Genomic DNA, 19837 nt, shown 5'->3' on the forward strand with positions numbered 1-19837 from the left:
ACCTCAATAGTCGCGAAATGTGTTTTGGTTCAGGAGGAGACTATCAGAGAATGTAGCTATAGCTACTCCTTGGCTAAATTTCTATAGGTCAGTGGTTCCCAAACTTTCCCATGCTGGCGCCCCCTTGGCTCCCAGGTGAATTCCTAGCACCCCCCCCCCACCCCCCGAAGACGCCCGTCTGCGAACACACATATTTCTCGGGACTTGTTATGCTACAAATTGTAAACAAGATTAATACAATCATGTATTCATACGTGTTCCTTAAATTTTATCCTACTCTGATTGCTTGTGACATTTTGTCATTCAGATTTTGTAAAAACAAAAAGTGATTAATTGCTCTCAATGTCACCCTGCCTCCCCCTACCCAGGTCCTTCCACCGCATTCAGAGGGGCGGCACCCCCCACTTTGGGAACCACTGTTATGGATGATAGACTTTCGTGGCTGGGAAAATTTGGTGAGTGTGGGCTCCAATGCATCGTTTTCTGCGTCACGAGTGAAACGATGTTTTCTTTTCTGGGTAACCTTGTTCATCTGTATGTGGAAACACTCCTTGTTGTTTATAGATTGCTCGTTCATTAGAGGGGGAGCACAGACAGTAGCATGGTGCCGATAGATAGATTCTATCGGCTGACGTCAGCCGAGCCGACCAACGGTCTGTCGACATGGACTGGCGTGTGTCTGAGGAAAACACTCCTAGTGTCCTCGAGCCTTTCAATGTACCACAACTTATACACTTAAATCAGCTTTTATATCTCATCCAAGAAAGAGAGGAAAAAAATATGAATGGAGGGAAGAGGGAATGAGTGAACGCGAAGGACATTACTTGATTACTTGTTGTTGAGAGGCCGGTCTTCACAGGTACGTGGTGGTCCACACGCTGCTCCCTAGACTCCTCTTCTTGAGGTCCAGTCTTCGTAGATTCTCTCTTGATTTGTCCATAGCATGTCTTTTTACTGACTATAGCTGCCAGGAAAGGGTCTAGTCATTATTGGACACTTACCTGGAGTTCCAGTGTCAGCACCCGTCCCGTTGAATTCTTCAATGTTGTGTTTGAATCCCCCGCCGCGGCGCCGCCTGGGTAGCGCGCCTCAGGACGGCGGGAACCATGACTGAGTTACGGGACGGTTTCACTCATACATCAAACAAGAGTCACTTGTACATGATAACACCGCACATCTACACAAAAAAAATATGTATTAAATAGCTGACTATCATAAAAGAGGAATTCACTTGGTTTGGTACCATAAGAAGGGCTAAACGTGTACAGGTCCCAGGGCGAGATAGCCACTCTGACGTCAACAAGATTCAAAGGCTTCCAGCTGATGCCTCGCCTTGTGTAACGCAATAGTGACACCAGCGGCGACCTGAGGCTGTCCTTGTTATGAAAATTAGTCTAAATTAACAGCAAACACAAGGTAAGAAGGGGAACAAAGCACTTCAGTTTTTGTCTTTGCTTGATTCGTCGATGTCAGAGGGGCGTGTATTCTGCACCCCCGAGGTAACACTTGACTCTCCTGGTACAAACTTATCTTGGTTAATTGTGATCTCGGCGTGTCTTTAAGGGAGGACGGGCTCTCGTGATGCATAATTAAGGAGACAGGTGCATAATTAATATATACTTACTTACTTAGGTATACTTAGGTGAGTACTGGACGCAGGCCCAAGGGCCTCTATATCCAGATCTTCAGTAACAGCTCAAAAAAAACTATGGTATGGACATACAAAGATGACACACAGAACACTTAGTTCAAAAATAAAAAACACTTACTGCTGCTGTCGTCAAGTCTCTTTCTCTTTTTCAAAATAACTAATACTAGGGGCCTCTAGGAGGGAGGAAGACTATTCCATACATTTATATTCATGTATGTGTTTGTTTGTTTTTTGATATGCACCTCTTTTCTTTTATTCATTGTTGTCCTCTTGTCAACTTCTTCACAATTCTTCTTATTACATTATAGTCAAGCACTGGAGCACTCTTCTTGTAATTTTCCCCTTTACTTTCTTATAGTCCTCTATCATCACCACCCTTAACCTCCTATACTGGTTTCTTGCTTATTCATTGATAGAAAGCCATAACAAACTAGTAGCGTATTATAAGACATTAAGCCGCCCAGGAACACATATTTGACAAGGCTTTCGAAGGAGTTGTGGTCATTTCCAGGAGTAGTTTTATGACCCCGGTGGTAGTTTGACCCTTCTTCTGTACCATGAACCAGATGAAACACTCATTAGAACCCAACTAACCCCCTCTTTGACCTTTAGGAATAGCTGATGTGGGAAGCGAAAGTGTCTTATAATACCAGCCTAAAACTACTCAAACCAAGACCTCACATCCAAAAGAAGAATATGTTTTTCCTCTCAAGAGTTATGAGTCCATGGAATAAATAGCTACAAGGGGTCATCAATAGTACTAGTACAGCATTAACTCTTAAAAATATCTATGGTGTCCTGTGTATCCTTGTAGTGATCCTGAAGGTCTTTCCTGGTATATATATATATATGGAGAGTCACTACGCATCTCCAATATTATGGTTGAGGGACATGTATTTTGTCCCTTGACTATAATATGGAGGCGTAGCTAATATCGTATTTTGGAGGCGCGGAGTGACTCTACAATTACCTTTCCCACTATTTCCCCTGACAGATGGTGCAGTGGGAGGTGCTTGATGCCGAGGGCGATGAGGAGACGAGGCAAGCTAAGGACCTGGGCTGCCTCACCTCCCTCTATGAAGTGGTGAAGCTCACATACTTCCACCCCAGCGAAGAGGTACACCACTACCCTTTCCACACCATGAGAAAGATTACAATGATGATAATAATATTCTTAATGTAGGCCATACTTACTTTGCATGTCTGATTCCAAATTGTTAGCCTGGGTTCAAATCTCAGGCTGGGCAGTCAGAGGGCAGTCCACCCAGCTACTTATTCTTATTGGACTGGTTGATGGAAGGGGAAACCTGGGGAAAGTAAACTGTGGTAACCTGGATGTTCTGCTGGCCTTGTATTTACCTAGTTGTAGTTTTACAAGGCCTGGGCTTACACTCGTGTGGTCCCATCTCTGCATCTGTACTTTTCCAACTTTTCCTTGTCCTGGGGCAATGGGTTCTCACTCACCCCAGGCTCAAGGGCTAACGGGACATAGATGAACATTGAGACCATGCCAACTTTACCTATACCTCACTGGATTTGGCCATCTCATAATCTATTCTACAGACAACCCAGCCCTCCTCAATATTCACCACCAAACATAACTGCAATGATAACTATGTCTATGTATGTCTATCAGGTCACAGGTTTGCCAGTGGTGAGTGCCAGTGCTGCTTATGGCCAGGTGGCAGTGACACTAGAGCAGACCCTCTTTGCACTAGGGGAGAGCTGCTCATCTCTTCTTCTGCAGCTGTCTCTGGAGGACCCAGTGAGCCTTGTACTGTGGGTGCCCCAGGGAGACTTTCTTGTTCTAGGTGATGTGGTGGGCAAGATACATTACCTCCATGTGGCCTCACGCAGACTGCTTATCTCCAGGTGAGAGAGAGAGAGAGAGAATACATTAAAGTCAGAAATACATCCTTGTCATCCCAATTAAATAATCCCACTCACGCTTTCTCATGTTTCCAGGCAACTCCCTGTAAAGAAGACCACAGGGAAGGCGTTTGTCGGGGGGCGTTGTAACCAGTCCCTGGATGGTACCCTGACAGTGTTCCTCATCACTTCCTGTGGCCAGATCTTCAGGTGCTGAACCATGAACTGCTCTAGAAATATGTTGCTACCTAAGATAGTTGTAACGATGCTGAGGAAGAAGTTATTGATACTCTTAGTTCTCTCTTGGCCTTATTACATGTGTGTAATCCTTTCATGCAGGCAGTCATGTTCCTAATGCCTCTTTCAGCCTGAAGAACATAGACAATGATGCACTGAGTGAGGGCCTGAGACTGGAGAATGAAGATGCTCTCAAGACTGTGGCGGGACAGATCAGCCTCTCCATCCACACCCTTGGTCCTAACAATGCTGAGGTGATGTATGCTGCTTATCAGATGGTATAATATTGTCTAATTTATATTACTCTTATACTTAGACAGATCCACATCCTTAAGACTCGAAATAAGTAACGTTTTATTGATGTAAGTTAAAAATTTTGAGTACACAATATTTTTTTAAAGTGACTCTACTTTCCTTTAATGTATTTGTCAGGAACTTCAATTGTGGATCTGCAAGGAGTCTTTATCTTGCATGCTTACGCTCACACTTCACTAAGATGTCTTGCCTTGCCTGCAGGTGTCCTCAGTGGGGTATTATGACAGTGGGCCTGGGCTGTGGTGCTCAGGGAAGGACGGCCTCACCCTCTGGACCCCGGACAGTCTACAGGACCCCCACCAGCCCCTCCCCTGGACCCTCACCCACCACCCAGCCTGCTCCCGCACCATACCCCTCTGGAATGCTAGGTCAGGGCCAAAGGGTCGTATTATAAGACATTTCCTCATCCAAAAACACATATTTGACAAGGCTTTCATAGGAGTTGTGGGGATTTCCAAGAGTAGTTTTATGACCCTGGAGGTAGTGTGACCCTTCTTCTGTACCACACACCTGAAAAAACAATCATTAGAACCTGACTGACCCCTCTTTGACCTTTAGAAATAGCTGATGTGAAAAGCAAGTGTCTTATAATACCAACAACAGACTTGCACCATACTGTCTGAAAATAGCCTCTGAAATTAGTTGTTATTACAGTATAGCATCTAACTATCCTAATTGGTAGATAAAGTTTTCCTGATCACTTTCAATGTGCTGTTGATTCCCTTTGTATATAACCACTTGTCAGAAATCACACTTCTTTTGAAAATTATTTATCCATTTTGTTTTGTACTCAGTAATTGTTATTTTCCTCACGTATATATCTAGAGAGCGGGATGAGAGTTGAGGGAGCTTCTAACTCTCCCAGAAACTCAGTAGAGATGTAAACTATGAATATTAGATTTTCCTTGGAGTAGTGTGAAAATTAATGTTTATAAGTGAGTGGCCACACCTTGTTTATGTCCACTAACTGCTAATGTGTGTGGTGACTCCTTTTCCTTTCTTACGTTTCCTTTTTTCCTTCCTTCCTTCCTTTTGAACCTTCACCTTTTTTTTATTTTTATTTATTTTTTTTTTTTTTTTACAACAAAGGAGACGGCTCAAGGGCAACAAAAAGAGTGCAAAAATAAAAGCCCGTTACTCGCCGCCCCCATAATAGAAAAAAGTAAAGAGTAGCCAAAAGAGAGGTCAATTTCAGATGGAGAGGTGTCTTGATACACACTGCTGACCATGATGGTGTTGTCTCAGGTACTTGGTTGTGCTGGGCGAGGATGGCGCTGTGGCAGTGTTGTGTGGGGCGACGGGCCTCACACAGTGGGAGGCCGGGGACAAGTGGCAGCCGATCAAGGACATGAGGCTGCTTCAGGAAGAGGAAGACAGGGCTCAGTTCCTCTTCCTTCTCAACGACCCAGACTCTGAAGGGGACCTACTCAGGGTTGTGTCCTTCCCAGGTATGTGTGCCTGAGAGAGAGGAATATGCACATATATTCTCATTTCATATCCTCACTCTTGTGTCTTAGCCTTCCTCCGTTAATATATTGAATACCTACATCCTTCCTTCCCCACTCTAGTCACTGTTATAATTGTCACTGTGTGTATAACCCTCCTCCCTTCTTCACAGACTTAGGCCTCTTTCAGAACATTATCTGTGAGTGAGTATAACCCTCCCCTTCCCATCCCCTTTCCCATAGGATTCAGTGTGGTGTACGAGCTTGCAGTGAGTGATGGGACGTCACTGATCAGCCTTGGGGAGGGTGCCGAGTCCATCATGTTTCTGGAACCTGAAATCTCACCAATCATGTCTGTCACCAAGAACATCAAGCTGAAGAGCATTGTGGATGGCCTGCCAGATGCTAGGCAAGTGTGCTTTCGTTGGTCTTCCAGATATAAAGTTGTTTGCAGAGAGACAAGTCATGTTAGTTAGGAATACAGAAACCTCCTCCTTCCTTAATTCACAGAACAAGTGTCTCACTCTGCCTCCGTTCCCACCAATGAAAGTCTCTCCTTCCTCCCCCAGGCTGGCAAAGCTGTTGGTGAAGCGCAAGTTCAAAGAGGCGGAAGAGTTCTGCAACCTCTTCCAGCTGGATGTGGAGGAGGTTCACAAGGCCCGTGCCCAGCATCTCTGTGAGCTGCTGAACCCCTGGCACAGCACCAGTAACATGGCCAGCCTCACCATGCATGATATGGAGGCAGGCAGCAGGTGAGGAGGCAGAGAGCAGCATGAAAATGAATAAAATGGGAAGCAAAGTGGATAGGGTGAGAGGGGTCTATCTTAATAAGGGTGGCTCTTCCATTGTTAGCATTTACTAATAGTCTGTCACTTTGAAGATTTCCTTACCTAACTATAAGTTGCACTTTGATGGAGCTTGGAGAAACAGGCAGTAGAATGGCTAATTTGATGTACTTTAATTTCTATGTGTGTTACATGTATTTTTTTTCCCTGGTCTTATATTTTCATCGTTTAGATATGTATTGTATAATTTACTTATGTTTATAGTGTTGAGTTTTTGAGAAGGTAGCAGGTGAGAGTTGGTGAGAATACAGTGATGAACTGAGAGTCTTTAGCCAAGCATCATCACTTCATATCCTTGACATGACACAGTATACATAACATCCTTACAGCTTGATGGAGGAGCTTCTTTCAACACTAGAGAAAATCAACGATGCCAACTTTGTGACCACCATGTGTGTTGAGGCACCCATGACCAACCTGTCCACCACCAAGCGGATCCTCACCTTCGCCAAGGAGCGCCTGGCCCAGGCCACTCAGGTAAAGAGACACCGAGGGCCTCACAAGCAGCACAGGTGAACCATTATTTGGGGCGCTCCTGTTTCAGAGCCATAGAGGAAATAAATCAATCTGCAAAACAGGTCAGGAAGTACTTACGAAGGAAGCTCAATATTCTGAGGAAATAATATAGTGTCAAAGGAAAGGGCATCGCTGGCAGTACTGTGGGTGCAGCTCTCTTCTTAACCCATCCGCTGCAGTTGTCACAGATTTGGCTTTCACTGTTAACCTGGTAACATATACTCCCAGGTCTTTCTCTGCCTCTGCAGTGGATAGTTTAGTGTTTCCTATGTGGTATTGGTATGCTGGATATCCCCTCCCAAGGTACATGACTACATTTTTCTTCATTGAATTGTAGCAGCCACTTTTTTTTCTACTCCTGTAGCTTGGTGATGTCTTCTTGTAGCAAATACGCAGTCAAGGAGTTAAACAATAGTTACAATACAGATACGCCTCAAGCTTTTTCTAGAGGAAAGCATCAGGACGCCTCTCCATCTGAAACTGACCTCTCTTCAGGACACTCACATCTGTTTATTTTTATTGGAGCAGCGTTTGGCAGGTTTTTTTGTTTTTATATATTTTTGCCCTAGAGCTGCTGCTTCTACCATATAAAAAAATATATATAACTGTCTTCGTCCGACTTCATCCAGCTATGTAGTAAGCAGCAGTTCTCTCTACAGGTGCTCCAGTAAGGTAATCAGTGATGCATCAGAGCCAATCTAAATACATCTTCCATTTATATAAAGTTTAGGGCATACGCTATAGCTACATGTGGCCTTGGTGCTAGAAAACTACTAATAAATATTTTAACGTACATGACTTGTTCTATTTCAGTCTGGGGAAGGATATAAAGTTCAGGGCATGCGCTATGGCTATATGTGGCCTTGGTGATAGAAAACTACTAGTAAATATTTTAACGTACATGACTTGTTCTATTTCAGTCTGGGGAAGGATATAAAGTTCAGGGCATGCGCTATGGCTATATGTGGCCTTGGTGATAGAAAACTACTAGTAATTGTTCCAACGTACGTGATTTGTTCTATTTCAGTCTGAGGAAGGATATAAAGTTCAGGGCATACGCTATAGCTACATGTGGCCTTGGTGCTAGAAAACTACTAGTAAATGTTCCAACGTACGTGATTTGTTCTATTTCAGTCTGAGGAAGGATATAAAGTTCAGGGCATACGCTATGGCTATATGTGGCCTTGGTGATAGAAAACTACTAGTAAATGTTTCAATGTACGTGATTTGTTCTATTTCAGTCTGGGGAAGGAGACAAAATGAGTGAGCTGATGCAGAGAGTGTGCGAGACCCTGTACTGCCTGCGCACCTTTGAGATTGTCTTCCCCTCCTCGGACATCCAGCACTGGCTCACCTTCTCCCACACTGACATGTTGGAGGAGTGCCTCGAGCATCTCAGTCAGGTACGTGCTAAATGGGGGCCACACACACCAACAGTGCCATGGAAAATAGGCAAAAGGAAGAAATCACAGACTGAACACTTCTTCAAAATTGCAGGGAAGATTTCTGTACTTGCAAAATCAGTTTATCTCCTATTTCATTTTGATGTTTGCAGCTGTCTTCTTTTTCATAGTTAACATATACCTCATATTGCATTTTGATATTTACAGCTGTCCTTTTTTTTATAGTTAACATATACTACTGCTTATTGCATTTTGATATTTACATTTCTTATTATAGCAAACATACTTTATAAATAGGTTTTGGCATAATACTGCAAGTGATATATGTCTAGGGCATCTGCAAACACATGATCGGCAGAAAGTTAGGGTAAAAATCAAGGGAGAATGGGTCGCATTGTAAGACATTTCGCCACCCAAGAACACATTTGACAAGGCTATCATAGGAGTTGTGGGGATTTCCAGGAGTAGTTTTATGACCCTGATAGTAGTTTGACCCTTCCTCTGTACCATGAACTAAAGAAAGACTCATTAGAACCCGACTGACCCCCTCTTTGACCTTTACAAATAGCTGATGTGAGAAGCGAAAGTGTCTTATAATAACAACCAATGAGTTCTCATGTTTAGATAGAAAGTCCTATTACCATCATCAACCTAACCCAACCTTCAGAGCAACCTGGAAGTGACGTCAACGCTGTGGCACCGGCACCAGTACGAGTTCAGCCAGCACGTGAACGAGGACTGTGTGGCGCAGGTCCTGACGGCAATCCCCCACAACATTCCCTCCAAGACGCTCTGCCACTGGCTGCCAAACAACATCCTGGCAGACCTGGTCAAGTTCTGTCGCAGCTCCCTTGATCTGATTGCCTTGTGGGCCGATGAGCGTGTTAGGTGAGTGGCGGGCTGTCTGGTGAAGGCTGAGTTGATGGGAGTTGAGGAAGTCATGTTTAGGAAAAGTTCCCTTGAAACAGTGTGGAGAAACTTGTTTATTCTGTGTGAGCATTTGTGTTGAACTTTGTGGAGTGTATGAAAGTTATAGATACTGTTAAGGTTCATACATTAGAAAAGCAAAGGGAAGTGAAACAAGATTTTCCTTTATGTGAATGTTTGTAAAGCACTGGCTGCCTGTAATTGTTATACTAATAATGATATGTGTGTGTGTGTGTGTTTGTGATGCCACAGGAAGCTAGAGATGCTGGAGAGGGCCCAGTGGCCCACCTGTGGCCTGAACCTTGCCAGCACCATCATCACCGTGCTGGAGAACGTCACCTCAGACTTCCTGGCAGGTGAGGAGCAGAGACACACCTGTTGATGCACACCTCACTTCCCTGTCTGTGGTGGTTGGCTGGAATCATTATAATCATCGTTAGCCATGTAGAGTCCTCTGCTGGACATAGAAAGTGTGTTCCACCTCACTCTGATACTAGTATACTCAACCCTGCTCTGGCAAAGGTTCTAGTTTAGTCTCCACATAGTTGTCTGTTGCCCCCAACTGCAACAGTTCCTGACTTGCCACTCTATTACATTGATTGTCCATCTGTTGTTATTTATTTGCATAAAATGAGCTGCCCATAAATCTATAGATTGGCTTACAAGCTCATAAGCTTCCCCAGGGTGGGCACTGGCTTGCGACCATGAGTCCAGCACGTGATCAGTGTTTGATGACTTACAAACTGATTGGTTTGCCAAAAACAGCTTGACTGGGCAGATGGCATTCACACAAAATATTAATCATTAACCAGCACCATATGTGAACTTTGTGGCTTCTGTCAACTTGCCACAATGTATCAAATTTGCCTACACACAACCCCCGTTAACAGATGGCAGCGCTGAAAGCAGCATGGTGGGGCAGGTGGCCTTCTCCCCATCCATCGCACTCCAGCGGCTGCAGCAGACAGCACGCGCCCTGCAGGACCTCAAGCTGCTGGCCTCCTCCTTCAGGATCAAGATAGAGCTGAGCGAGTACATGCAGGTGAGTCTTGTTCTGTTGGTAAGTTAGGAGCATCACTGTGGCTTAGTACTACTGCTACTGCTATTACAACCACCACTACTACTACTTCTGCCACCATCACTTACAATTACCACCACAATCACTGCCATTACCTATACCCTGGTGCAGGACGACAAGACAGCGGTGGTGGCAGCATTACTTGACTGTCTATTGTGTGGAGAGGATGTGGCTCCCCTGATCCAAGGTTTTCTGAGGAACTTCTTTGTGCGCCACCAACTGGACCATGATGTGACCCTGGCTCGCTATGTCCTGGACACCCTGGCTGCCTCGGACCATGACTGGTGGGCCTGGCAGGAGGCGCCTTGGGAGGACAAACTGTATGCCATCATCGACGTCATGTCTGATGCGGAGGTACTGTGTTGTCTCCTCCTTTCGTGTACCTTTTCTCTTATCATAGAAGCAAGTGATGTCTGACCCATTCCAGTTAGAGCATTCAACAACCCAACCTCCCATCTCTGAGTTGTTGAACACATTAATTAACAAGCAATGGCAACATCCATGAATAATACACAAATTATCCCTTTTCTCTTGCGTAGCTACGGGGCGAGTGTCTACTGGAGTGTATACGAGTAGCACCTGTGCCATGGAGTGAGGGCACACAGGCCGCCTGTGAGCTGGGCCTGTCCCTCAACGCCTCCGTGACCAGCCAGCTCGAGAACCAGAAGAGCATGGTGGGCCTCAAGCTGGTGCTGCGCCGCTACGCCCTCCACATGATGAACGTGGATGACCCCAGGAACGCTAAGGTGTGTGTGTGTGTGTGTGCGTGTGTGGGTGTCTGGTGGAGTGCCAGCATGGGGACAGAGGGTGTAAATTCAGTGCACATCTTTTCAAAACAACTAGCTTCATAATCTTAGAGAATGCTGTGTTTTCTGTTTCGTGCTTTCACGCGACCCCAGCACAACTGTATAGGTGCTTATTAATAGAGGTAAGTGTTGTGTAGGTCTTTCCTTTTTAAAGTTTATTGTATTTCATTATTGAACTGTTAAAGGCCAGGATTGTAATAACACTTTCATGCTTGCTAGGCCAGTTGGATGATCCTGAAGATTGTTTAATGGGACAGTAATAAGTGATAATAATAATAATAGTAGTAATAGTAATAATAGTGAGTCAAAGTTTCTGTGACGGTGTGTTCCTCGCTGTGCCTCCCAGATGATCCTGAAGAAGATAGTGTCGCACAACGAGGCGTCGGTGATGGCTGATGCGCTGTGTGTCATCAACACGTACAGGCACCTCAGGGAAGCAGACGCCTACTTTTACCGCGCTCTGCACCTGCTCTCCACCAGGTACTCCAACCTTGCGCGTTTTCCTGTCATTTCCGTTATCATCATCCCCATTGGCAAAAAGTGATGAGTGATCTGAATGCAAGTAAAAAGAAGGTATTGACAGTGTAGTGCTGTTTTTTACGTGTCTTTGCTTAGTCTGCCAGAACTGTTCATACTTTTCAGAAACATTACTGGTCTTAAAGAGTTCTTGTTGGAGATGGATGACAACCTTCAGAAGAAGATTTGCCAGCAGCTGATCACATACATGACCCAGGCTCTGCTGCTGCCATGCAAGGAGAAGGTGACAACCATACTCACCCCTCTCTAGAGTTGTTGTTCAGTGGTTCAATTGTTTGTTTGAAGCATTTGTATAGTGATTACAAAGACTGTTCTGTGCCTGGAAAGGATGCCAACTCACACCTTACAGAGGATGCCTTAATATGATTACAATTTTGCAGGGGAAGGGCCTCCACCTGGCTGTGACGGAGGGTCTCATCACCCTAGAGGTCTTGCTGAAGAAATGGGCTCCACCAGCCAGCCCTGCCGGGGGAACGGACTTATTTGCCACTGCCTACAACCTCCATTCCTTGCAGGTACAATAACCTTAATAGGAGTGTTACCATTGTACAACATGATATCCTGCTGTACTCACTCAGAAGATTATTATAATGAAATTACTGTCATTGCTACAGACACACTACGGCCTGTACCCCACCCTGCGGGAGATGGAGGACAAGGCAGCCCGCAAGACTCTCCTGCAAGACCACGTTACTGGCTGGTACAAAGAAAATGTTTATGACTTTGATATCAAGAATCAACTGAAGCCCGAGGATAATGAAGATGAGATCTGGAAACGGAAGAGCTTGATAAATGTTCCTGTCCCTCCCACTGCTACCACAACCCCCTCCCCCTCCAAGAAGGGTGGAAATGTTTGGATGGGCATGAGCCGCCTCCACTGGTTAGCCTCCCTCCTAGGGGTGCCCAGGGCTGACCTCCTTTCCCACCTCGCTTTGCTTGCCTCTAAGAGCAGTCGGCTGGAGGAGGCCATCCAGCTCTGCCAGTGAGTGCATCAGGAGGCTGTACATGGCCAGGGAACTGAACATTTTCTATTCATATTTTACATCTTACAGATAAGGCATCATGCAAAGCCACTGTAATGTCATGAGTGGTTATTATCATTAGTACATCTTTTTGCCTCATTTCTATTTTGTCAGCGAGTTAAATCATCAAATTACATAAACTACATTTAAGCATATGGTCATTCACTTCTGGTTCTTTTAACATATTATATCATTCCCCCCCCCCAGGGAGTTGTTGGCAGAGCCCAGCATGGACGAGTGCAGTGGTGCAGTGTATGAGGTGGTGAGGCTGGCAGTGGACCAGCTGAGCCATGTCTTCTCCCACCAATATGCAGCAGAGGTGTCATGCCTCAGTTCCACAGCTCTGCAGGAGAAAGAGTCTGCCATAAAGTCACATGCAAATCTAATCAGCATTGTCCATGAGCTGGTGAGCACTGCCATGCTGTCAGTACACCCAGGTAAGTGTTGCAACCCCAACCACATGGCTGTCTGTGATGATCTGTTATCTCGTAAGCTTCTCTCAGATTAAGGAAACAGCAATTAGAAAGTGTCATGCTCTCCTTTCAGTCAGATTCATTCTTTAGTTTATTCTTTCCTTATGCTGCATTCATTCTCTTATATTCTCTATATGCTCTGCCTTCCTGCAACTCTTCTGTTGTATATTGTATAATATAACTCAGAATTATTTTCAAACAATGTTAATGAAATGATCCAAGTAATGTATTATTTAATGTTCGCAGACTTACTGCCCCCACTGCTTGATCTGGACAGCTGGTGCTGGGTGGGGCAAACCCTGTACTCTCAGTGCCATGTGGAGGATGTGTACACCCACAGCAGGAACACGGAAAGCAGTAACCCCTACACCACCTGGAAGTTCAGTCCATTGTTCTTCGATGCCAGCATCCCAATCGAGAACCACCTGGTGCTGTCCCTCATCACCCAGGCCTTGGAGGGCTGTCTCAAGTCCCGCAACACTATTGAATCCACCCACTTTATCCCTTACCTGGAAAGCTCAAAAACCACAGCTGGGCTGGAGGAGGGTTCTGGCCTCACAGGCAGCTTGCAAGACCTTATGAGTCACCTGCATGAGCGAGGGCAGGATTTGCTTGCTCTCCTGTTGCCTCTGAAGGTGCTGCAGCGACAGCCACAGTACACCCCAACAGGATGGTCACCAACCTGGAAACAAGTGTTCACCATCCTCCTGAAGGTTCTCAGTGTGGCTAGTCCAGACGTCACACTGGCAGTCAGCCTTCTGCTGCTATTGCCTAAGAGGGATGCCCTCAGGGTGACAAATGAGCTGATTAAGAGGTTTGGATTTGACTATGTCAAGTTGATGTCTATTGCTGCTTTGGGAAGAGACTATTGTTCTCTGTTTCAAGTCACAGAAGTGAAAGAGCAGTTTGAAGTGTTGTTGATGAGAGCCCAGTGGGGAAAACGCCTGACAGATATGAACGTATCCTTCAAGGAGGCCTTCAGAGGCGACAAAGTGGCTCTCCGGGCAGTAGTCAGCCAGCTAGTCTCTCACCCAGACTGCAACTTCACCTTGCTGTATGAGTACTGTGAAGACTTTGGCCTCGACGTGACAGACTCTCTGCTGTGCTACCTGCAGACCACACTCCAGTCATGGTCGCCAGCTGTTCCCACCAAGGAGCCTGCACCTGGCGAGGTGGTGCTGGTGGAACCTCCACATGCCGTGCTGTCCAAGTGTCAGGCCATAATTGCTGAGATGAAGAGCAAGTCCCTCCTCTACAAGATGCTGTTGTCAGAGCTGGACCAGCTCAGTTCCTACAATTATGAAATGATACAACTTGTGCTCCAGCAGCTCATTGCCCTGGAGGACATAGGCAAGGAAATGGAGCTGCACCAGAGAGGATTGGATGTGATAAGCTTCCTGAAGGTGTATGTCCGTCATGCTCCACCCGGCAACACCGAGGTAGACGAGTGGATAACCAGCCACCCACAGAGCCTGGGGCCGCCAGACATTTCCAAGCATCGGCTGCCCTTCCATGAGTTTTACAATCAATCCCAGACTGTCATGAAGATCATAGAGGCAGAGCTCAACATTTCCACAGTAGACATCTGGGTTCAGGCTTCACACATTCTAAAGCTCAATGCGGACCACATGTGTCTCCAGGCTGTGCGCAATACTGTCTCCAAGACCTTAGAGCTGGAGGGTTCTGCTGCCAGGCCAAGGTCTACCTCCATCCCAGAGTCAGCTGCATCCACACCACCATCACAGTGGAGGCTGTGCAGCAGCCACAGCACCGTCTTGGCCCAAGTGAACTCAATTATCTGCAAGATGCAGGATTATGAGTTGTCTGCAGCTTGTGCCAACTGGGTGGTGAACCGACTTCCCCCCGGGGCTGACAGGGTAATGGCCGCTGAGAAGAGCTGTCTGCTGGTGCAGCTGTGGAAAGAGAAGACCTCGGACCCCAACGCTGCAAATGCTTTGGCCAAAATGGAGATGCGCTACCAACAGTTGGCCAGTGAGCACTCCTTGCATAAACATGGGCTGGCTGAGCCCCAGTACCTGGCTTTGACCCGTACCCCGGTTGACCTGGTCTCTGCTTTGTATCAGCACCCAGCTCTCAACTCTCTCTCCTCCCTCTGCACCCACAACATGCCAGACATCCATGCCTGTGTCTCGGAGATCTGCTCCATAGCTGAGCTGAAGCAGGTTGGTGTAGTGTCCATCAAGTAGCCTTTGTCACATCACATCGTCTTCACTCTAATATTACGGTTCACTGAGTCTCATGGCCTTAATTTTGTCTTAGGTGTTCATTTCTTTGAGCCTTTCCTAAACTCTTATTTCTTTAATGTTTTTACTGTAAGCTGCATAACATACACACATGCAACCTTTCATTTCTCTTCAAGAACGTTAAACACGGGATGAGAGAAAGGATGTGGCTTCAGTTCAGTGATTCATGATCATTTTCTACCCATTCTCTATTACCATGCTTCATTACCACAAGTGCCCACTGATGGCCTGAACAGGCTTGAATGCAGTCTCTCTGACCTGTCTGTTTCACCCTGTCCTTCAGGGAGCCATCCAGCTTGACCTGCTGGAGAAGTGGCTGCCACCCCCTGAGGCTAGCACAGGGGGGGCAATGCTGGATGAGACCATCACGAACTTCAAGGTGACACTGGACCCCACGGATAATGGTGAGGCTGAGGACGCCTCCTCCAACACCTCCCTCTCCAGGTGGGTGATGAGGTTGTTTTGTTTCCTTTGAACATACTGTGATGATCCTTCAGCATAGAATTGACCATAAAGATTCCAACACCTCCCTCTCCAGGTGGGTGATGAGGTTGTTTTGTTTCCTTTGAACATACTGTGATGATCCTTCAGCATAGAATTGACCATAAAGATTCCAGGAGTTCAAAGAGGGGATCCTTGGAGCATTACTACCATCAAGGGCATCTTGATGATGTTATTGAATCTGATCAATCATGTATATGACCCTGAATAAGATTCTCAAATAATATCATAGAACTAAATTATCCATCTATGCATGTCCTCCACCCTTGCCTTTACCCCTGGAACATCCACTGAATGTCCTTGCTGCCTTCCTAGGGTCATATATCTGCTGAGGGGCTGCCCTCAAGAGCAGGCTGTGAGCTACCTGCTGAACCGAGCACTGAGTGAGGACGCCAGCGTGTCCGCGTCCCATCGTCTGCGTGCCCTGCGCTGCCTCCTGGCCATTGGTGATGAGGCAGTCATTCAGAAGCAGTACCAACAAGGGGTGGACAGCCTCAGGTGAGTGGCAGTGGCCTTTGCATCAGGTGGCTTTGTCCCAGGCATCAGAAAGGGTGGCTACTCGCTGGTGAGTGTGGCAACTGTCAGTCACTTGGGTCAAGGGGAATAACTGGCCTTGATCTAAGGTAAACATCAATAATCTCTAATAATGGGTCATAACATACTCTGTTGCCTTCTTGCAGTTCTTCCTAGAGCCTGATTTTTGGACTCCATGATGGATGTAGGTTTAGTGTATGATATTTGTAAAGTGATTATTATTAATCCAATTTTTACCCTATTTTAGAACTCTTATCCTGTGCCATTTGTGGAGATGAAATACAGATTCATGTGTTGTTTTGCGACATGATGACTCCCTCCCCCCACAGGAGTCTCCTGAAATCTGTGATGTATGTGAGTCGCTTGGAAGCCCTGGGCCACACCAGCAGTGTGCAGCAGTTCAGCAGCATGGACAAGAGTGCCCTGGTAGAGGGACTGTGGCGCTCCCAGAGACACAACCCCAAGGCTCTTTGCCTCATCACAGATATCTGCCACGACTATAATGTAAGGCTCTCCCTGGCTTGTTACTTGACTTGTTAGTTGTTACCCATCTTTGCTGAGCTTGTAAAGACCATTTTTATGGAATGGAAGATAGAGTAACAGTATGAAATTTTGTTACTTGTATTCTATTCATGACACACATGTTATGTTACGTGTAGGTTAAAGCATGAATGCTTAAACTTCTGGATAAGCTTCCTATTTTCCTTGCTTTAATTATTCAGCTTTCCTCCAGGATACTTCTTATTAGGATTCTCATTTCTCCAAGAAAAGTTTGCAGCAAGCTCTGATATGGATTGGGAGGCACTGAAGGCATTTCAACCTTAGGATAGGAAAGTTATATCCACCCTTGTGAAGATGTTACAGTCATCTAAAGTCATGGTGTTTTAATCTCAGTAAAGGCATTTTACCATAGAGGATGTCAGCACAAATCAAAGCTTCTCTGTTTTTTCTTAAGTTTCAAGGCATCTCAGTTTTAGTCGCAATGTTTTAATATTTCAGGTGACGGCTGCCTCACTCTGGGGGGCTCTGCTCATGCAGCTCACACGCTTCGTTAAGGTGAGGAACAGATACTGTATGGTTGGTCATTTTTGTGTTTAAATATTGAAAAGTTCAGTTTTGTTCATCTATTGGAGCTTTTTTCTAAAAGATTCCTATAGTAGCCTCATAAAAGAAAGTATTTTTGCTTGGTGGTCAGAGTGGCCAGGTGGAGATGTCAATGGTGGAGAGAGTGTTGCTGCAGCTGAAGACAGTGCCTCACCTGCGGGTGGTGCCGGCCCTCACGACTGCCTGGGTCACCCTCATCACTCACCCATTCATCAAAGGTGGGTGCCGGCATGCTTGGTTTACCTACATGTACAGAATTTGGGCTAAGCTTGTGTTGTCCATTCTATTAAGCCAGTGCCTTCCCTGAATGAGCTTGGAGCTCACAAGTGATGGATCTTTGGGTATGGTTGGAACCTCACACTCGCACACACCCAGGAAGTGGGACATGCCCTTGTCTGACGCCCAGTACCCACCCATTCACTTCCTGGTGGACAGGGAGCATGGATTGAAGGACACTGCCCATCCATCTCCACTTGGCCTGGGAATCAAACCCTGGACCTCCCAGTTGTGAGGCGAGGGTGCTAACCGCTGCACTACAGGCATGCATTATACATGAATATTTGGGTTTGTGCCACTTAAAGGTTACAGTGCAACCCCTACCTTACTCTTTGTGACCTAACGCTGTTCTTTAACATTTGTTTGCCATTTTACATTGTGTTCCTGTGCTACTGACTCATCCAAGACAAACTATTACACCACAGCGGTGAGCCCGGTGAGTGAGGCGAGTCTTGCCTCCTGTGTGCACAGCGTGGACCTGCTTCTGCGGCACTGCCCTGTAGTGGTGCCCATAGCACCCCTTCTTCAGTACTGTTCTGCCCTGAACCTGCCAGTGCTGGCACTGGTCATTGCTGCAGCTGATCAGGAGGAATCCCATGACCTGCAGGTGAGTGCCTCATGGCTCTGGTGCATCACACTGATCACTGTTCTCAAATATGTGCATGGATAGTCAATTAATGAAGTGTATGCATGATGTAAGAATAAAGTATATGAATAGAAAAAATTTGTAGATTTTAACAAGTGTGGATAAATCAGGGAACTTTTTTGTGCTTAACATTTTATTCATCGATTGCCCTCCAGAGCATGGCTGCAGCAGCTGACACCAACACCCTCAAGACCTCCTACCTCAAACTAAAACTGCAGTTTGCTTTCCCGAGACACGTTGAGGTAAGGTGCTAAGCATTGCTGTACTTTTACTTCTCTCATTTCAAGAAGTTCTTAAAAGTAAGTGAAAGGCCTTTGTCCATTCACTGTCCAAGTATGATACTGCTGCAAAGTTTGCTTGAGATGACAGCAAAGGCAACATTAAAAATCCAAAGGGCTTAGTTGTCTTTTTCAGGCCAGTATTCATAGGTGTGGGAAAGTACTAATTTAAGATTATGAAAAGAATAAGTCTTATCAAGATGAATTCCTGTGTTTTAGCGCAAAGAAATGGTATGCATGATGAAAATTTTCAGGATAATGATTAACTTTTCCTATTAATTTGCTCATGGTATGAGATTTTTTTAAAGTTGAGTTATTGGCTTGCTTGAAGAACAGACTTTCCTCCATTCTGTAGGAACTGTTGGAGTCCCTTGAGTAGCAAGCGGTGGAGAGGAAGAGGAAGAGAGGGACACCCTGTCCCTCACCAGCAGATGGAGGACACAAAGCTTCACAACATCTCTTCAGCAGCAACAGCTCTTCCATATTTCACCATAGCTGCTGCCATGCCATCAGTACCAGGTGCCTTTCATACCTTCAGCTTCTTTATTGCCTACACTATTTCACCCCTCTCAGTGTAGTCTTGTGGGTATGCCTGCCCTTTATTAATCTTCCATACTGATCACTTCTGCTCTCCCCCTTCCTCTCATCCATCACAAATTCACAGATATGTATAGTTTACCAGTAATTTGTAATGTCGTTGTGCAAGCTACATCCTTCCATCACTGTCCTTTATATTTACCTGTTGTATGTTAGTTATCAAGTAATTTTGTACTAGTAATATATATCATGCATTTGGAGGTCACATTTTTATTTATTTATTTTTTATTTTTTTATTTTTGTATTTTTGTGAGGAGTAAGCTTTAACCCCTCAAGCCTTTTATTTTCTCTCAGCCCCTGAATGCCTGTGTTTACCAGCCATGATAGCACAGGTGCTTGTATGAAGGTCGGTCAGTGAAGTTTTATTGTGGTTGAGAGGAATTATTTGAAATTACAACCACAGATTCTGTTGCTCCTGTGTTAAAAGAAAATCAGCCAATCCTGATACTCAGTAAAATAGTTCTACCGAGTCCAGAGTTTTTTATCCTGTGTTTTGAGTCTCCCTACCCAAAA

At 45.5% G+C, this 19837-nt stretch overlaps 1 protein-coding gene across 1 annotated transcript; it reads left to right on the plus strand.

Moving 5' to 3' along the window:
• The first annotated feature begins 1258 nt into the window (after positions 1 to 1258).
• LOC127008862 (kinetochore-associated protein 1-like) lies at positions 1259 to 19794 on the plus strand. Its single transcript, XM_050881245.1, has 30 exons — positions 1259 to 1416; positions 2646 to 2768; positions 3288 to 3523; positions 3617 to 3730; positions 3888 to 4011; positions 4274 to 4440; positions 5318 to 5520; positions 5761 to 5926; positions 6087 to 6269; positions 6692 to 6839; positions 8120 to 8281; positions 8949 to 9169; positions 9461 to 9564; positions 10099 to 10250; positions 10398 to 10640; positions 10826 to 11032; positions 11439 to 11572; positions 11735 to 11852; positions 12010 to 12144; positions 12244 to 12611; positions 12859 to 13088; positions 13371 to 15307; positions 15672 to 15832; positions 16205 to 16387; positions 16753 to 16927; positions 17423 to 17479; positions 17619 to 17745; positions 18229 to 18410; positions 18605 to 18691; positions 19083 to 19794. Exons 2-30 carry the CDS (start codon positions 2646 to 2648, stop codon positions 19104 to 19106), a joined length of 6471 nt encoding a protein of 2156 aa, XP_050737202.1. The 5' UTR covers positions 1259 to 1416; the 3' UTR covers positions 19107 to 19794.
• The last annotated feature ends 43 nt before the right edge of the window (positions 19795 to 19837 follow it).

This window comes from Eriocheir sinensis, chromosome 39, assembly GCF_024679095.1.
Source record: "Eriocheir sinensis breed Jianghai 21 chromosome 39, ASM2467909v1, whole genome shotgun sequence".
In the NCBI taxonomy this organism is placed as follows: Eukaryota; Metazoa; Arthropoda; class Malacostraca; order Decapoda; family Varunidae; genus Eriocheir; species Eriocheir sinensis.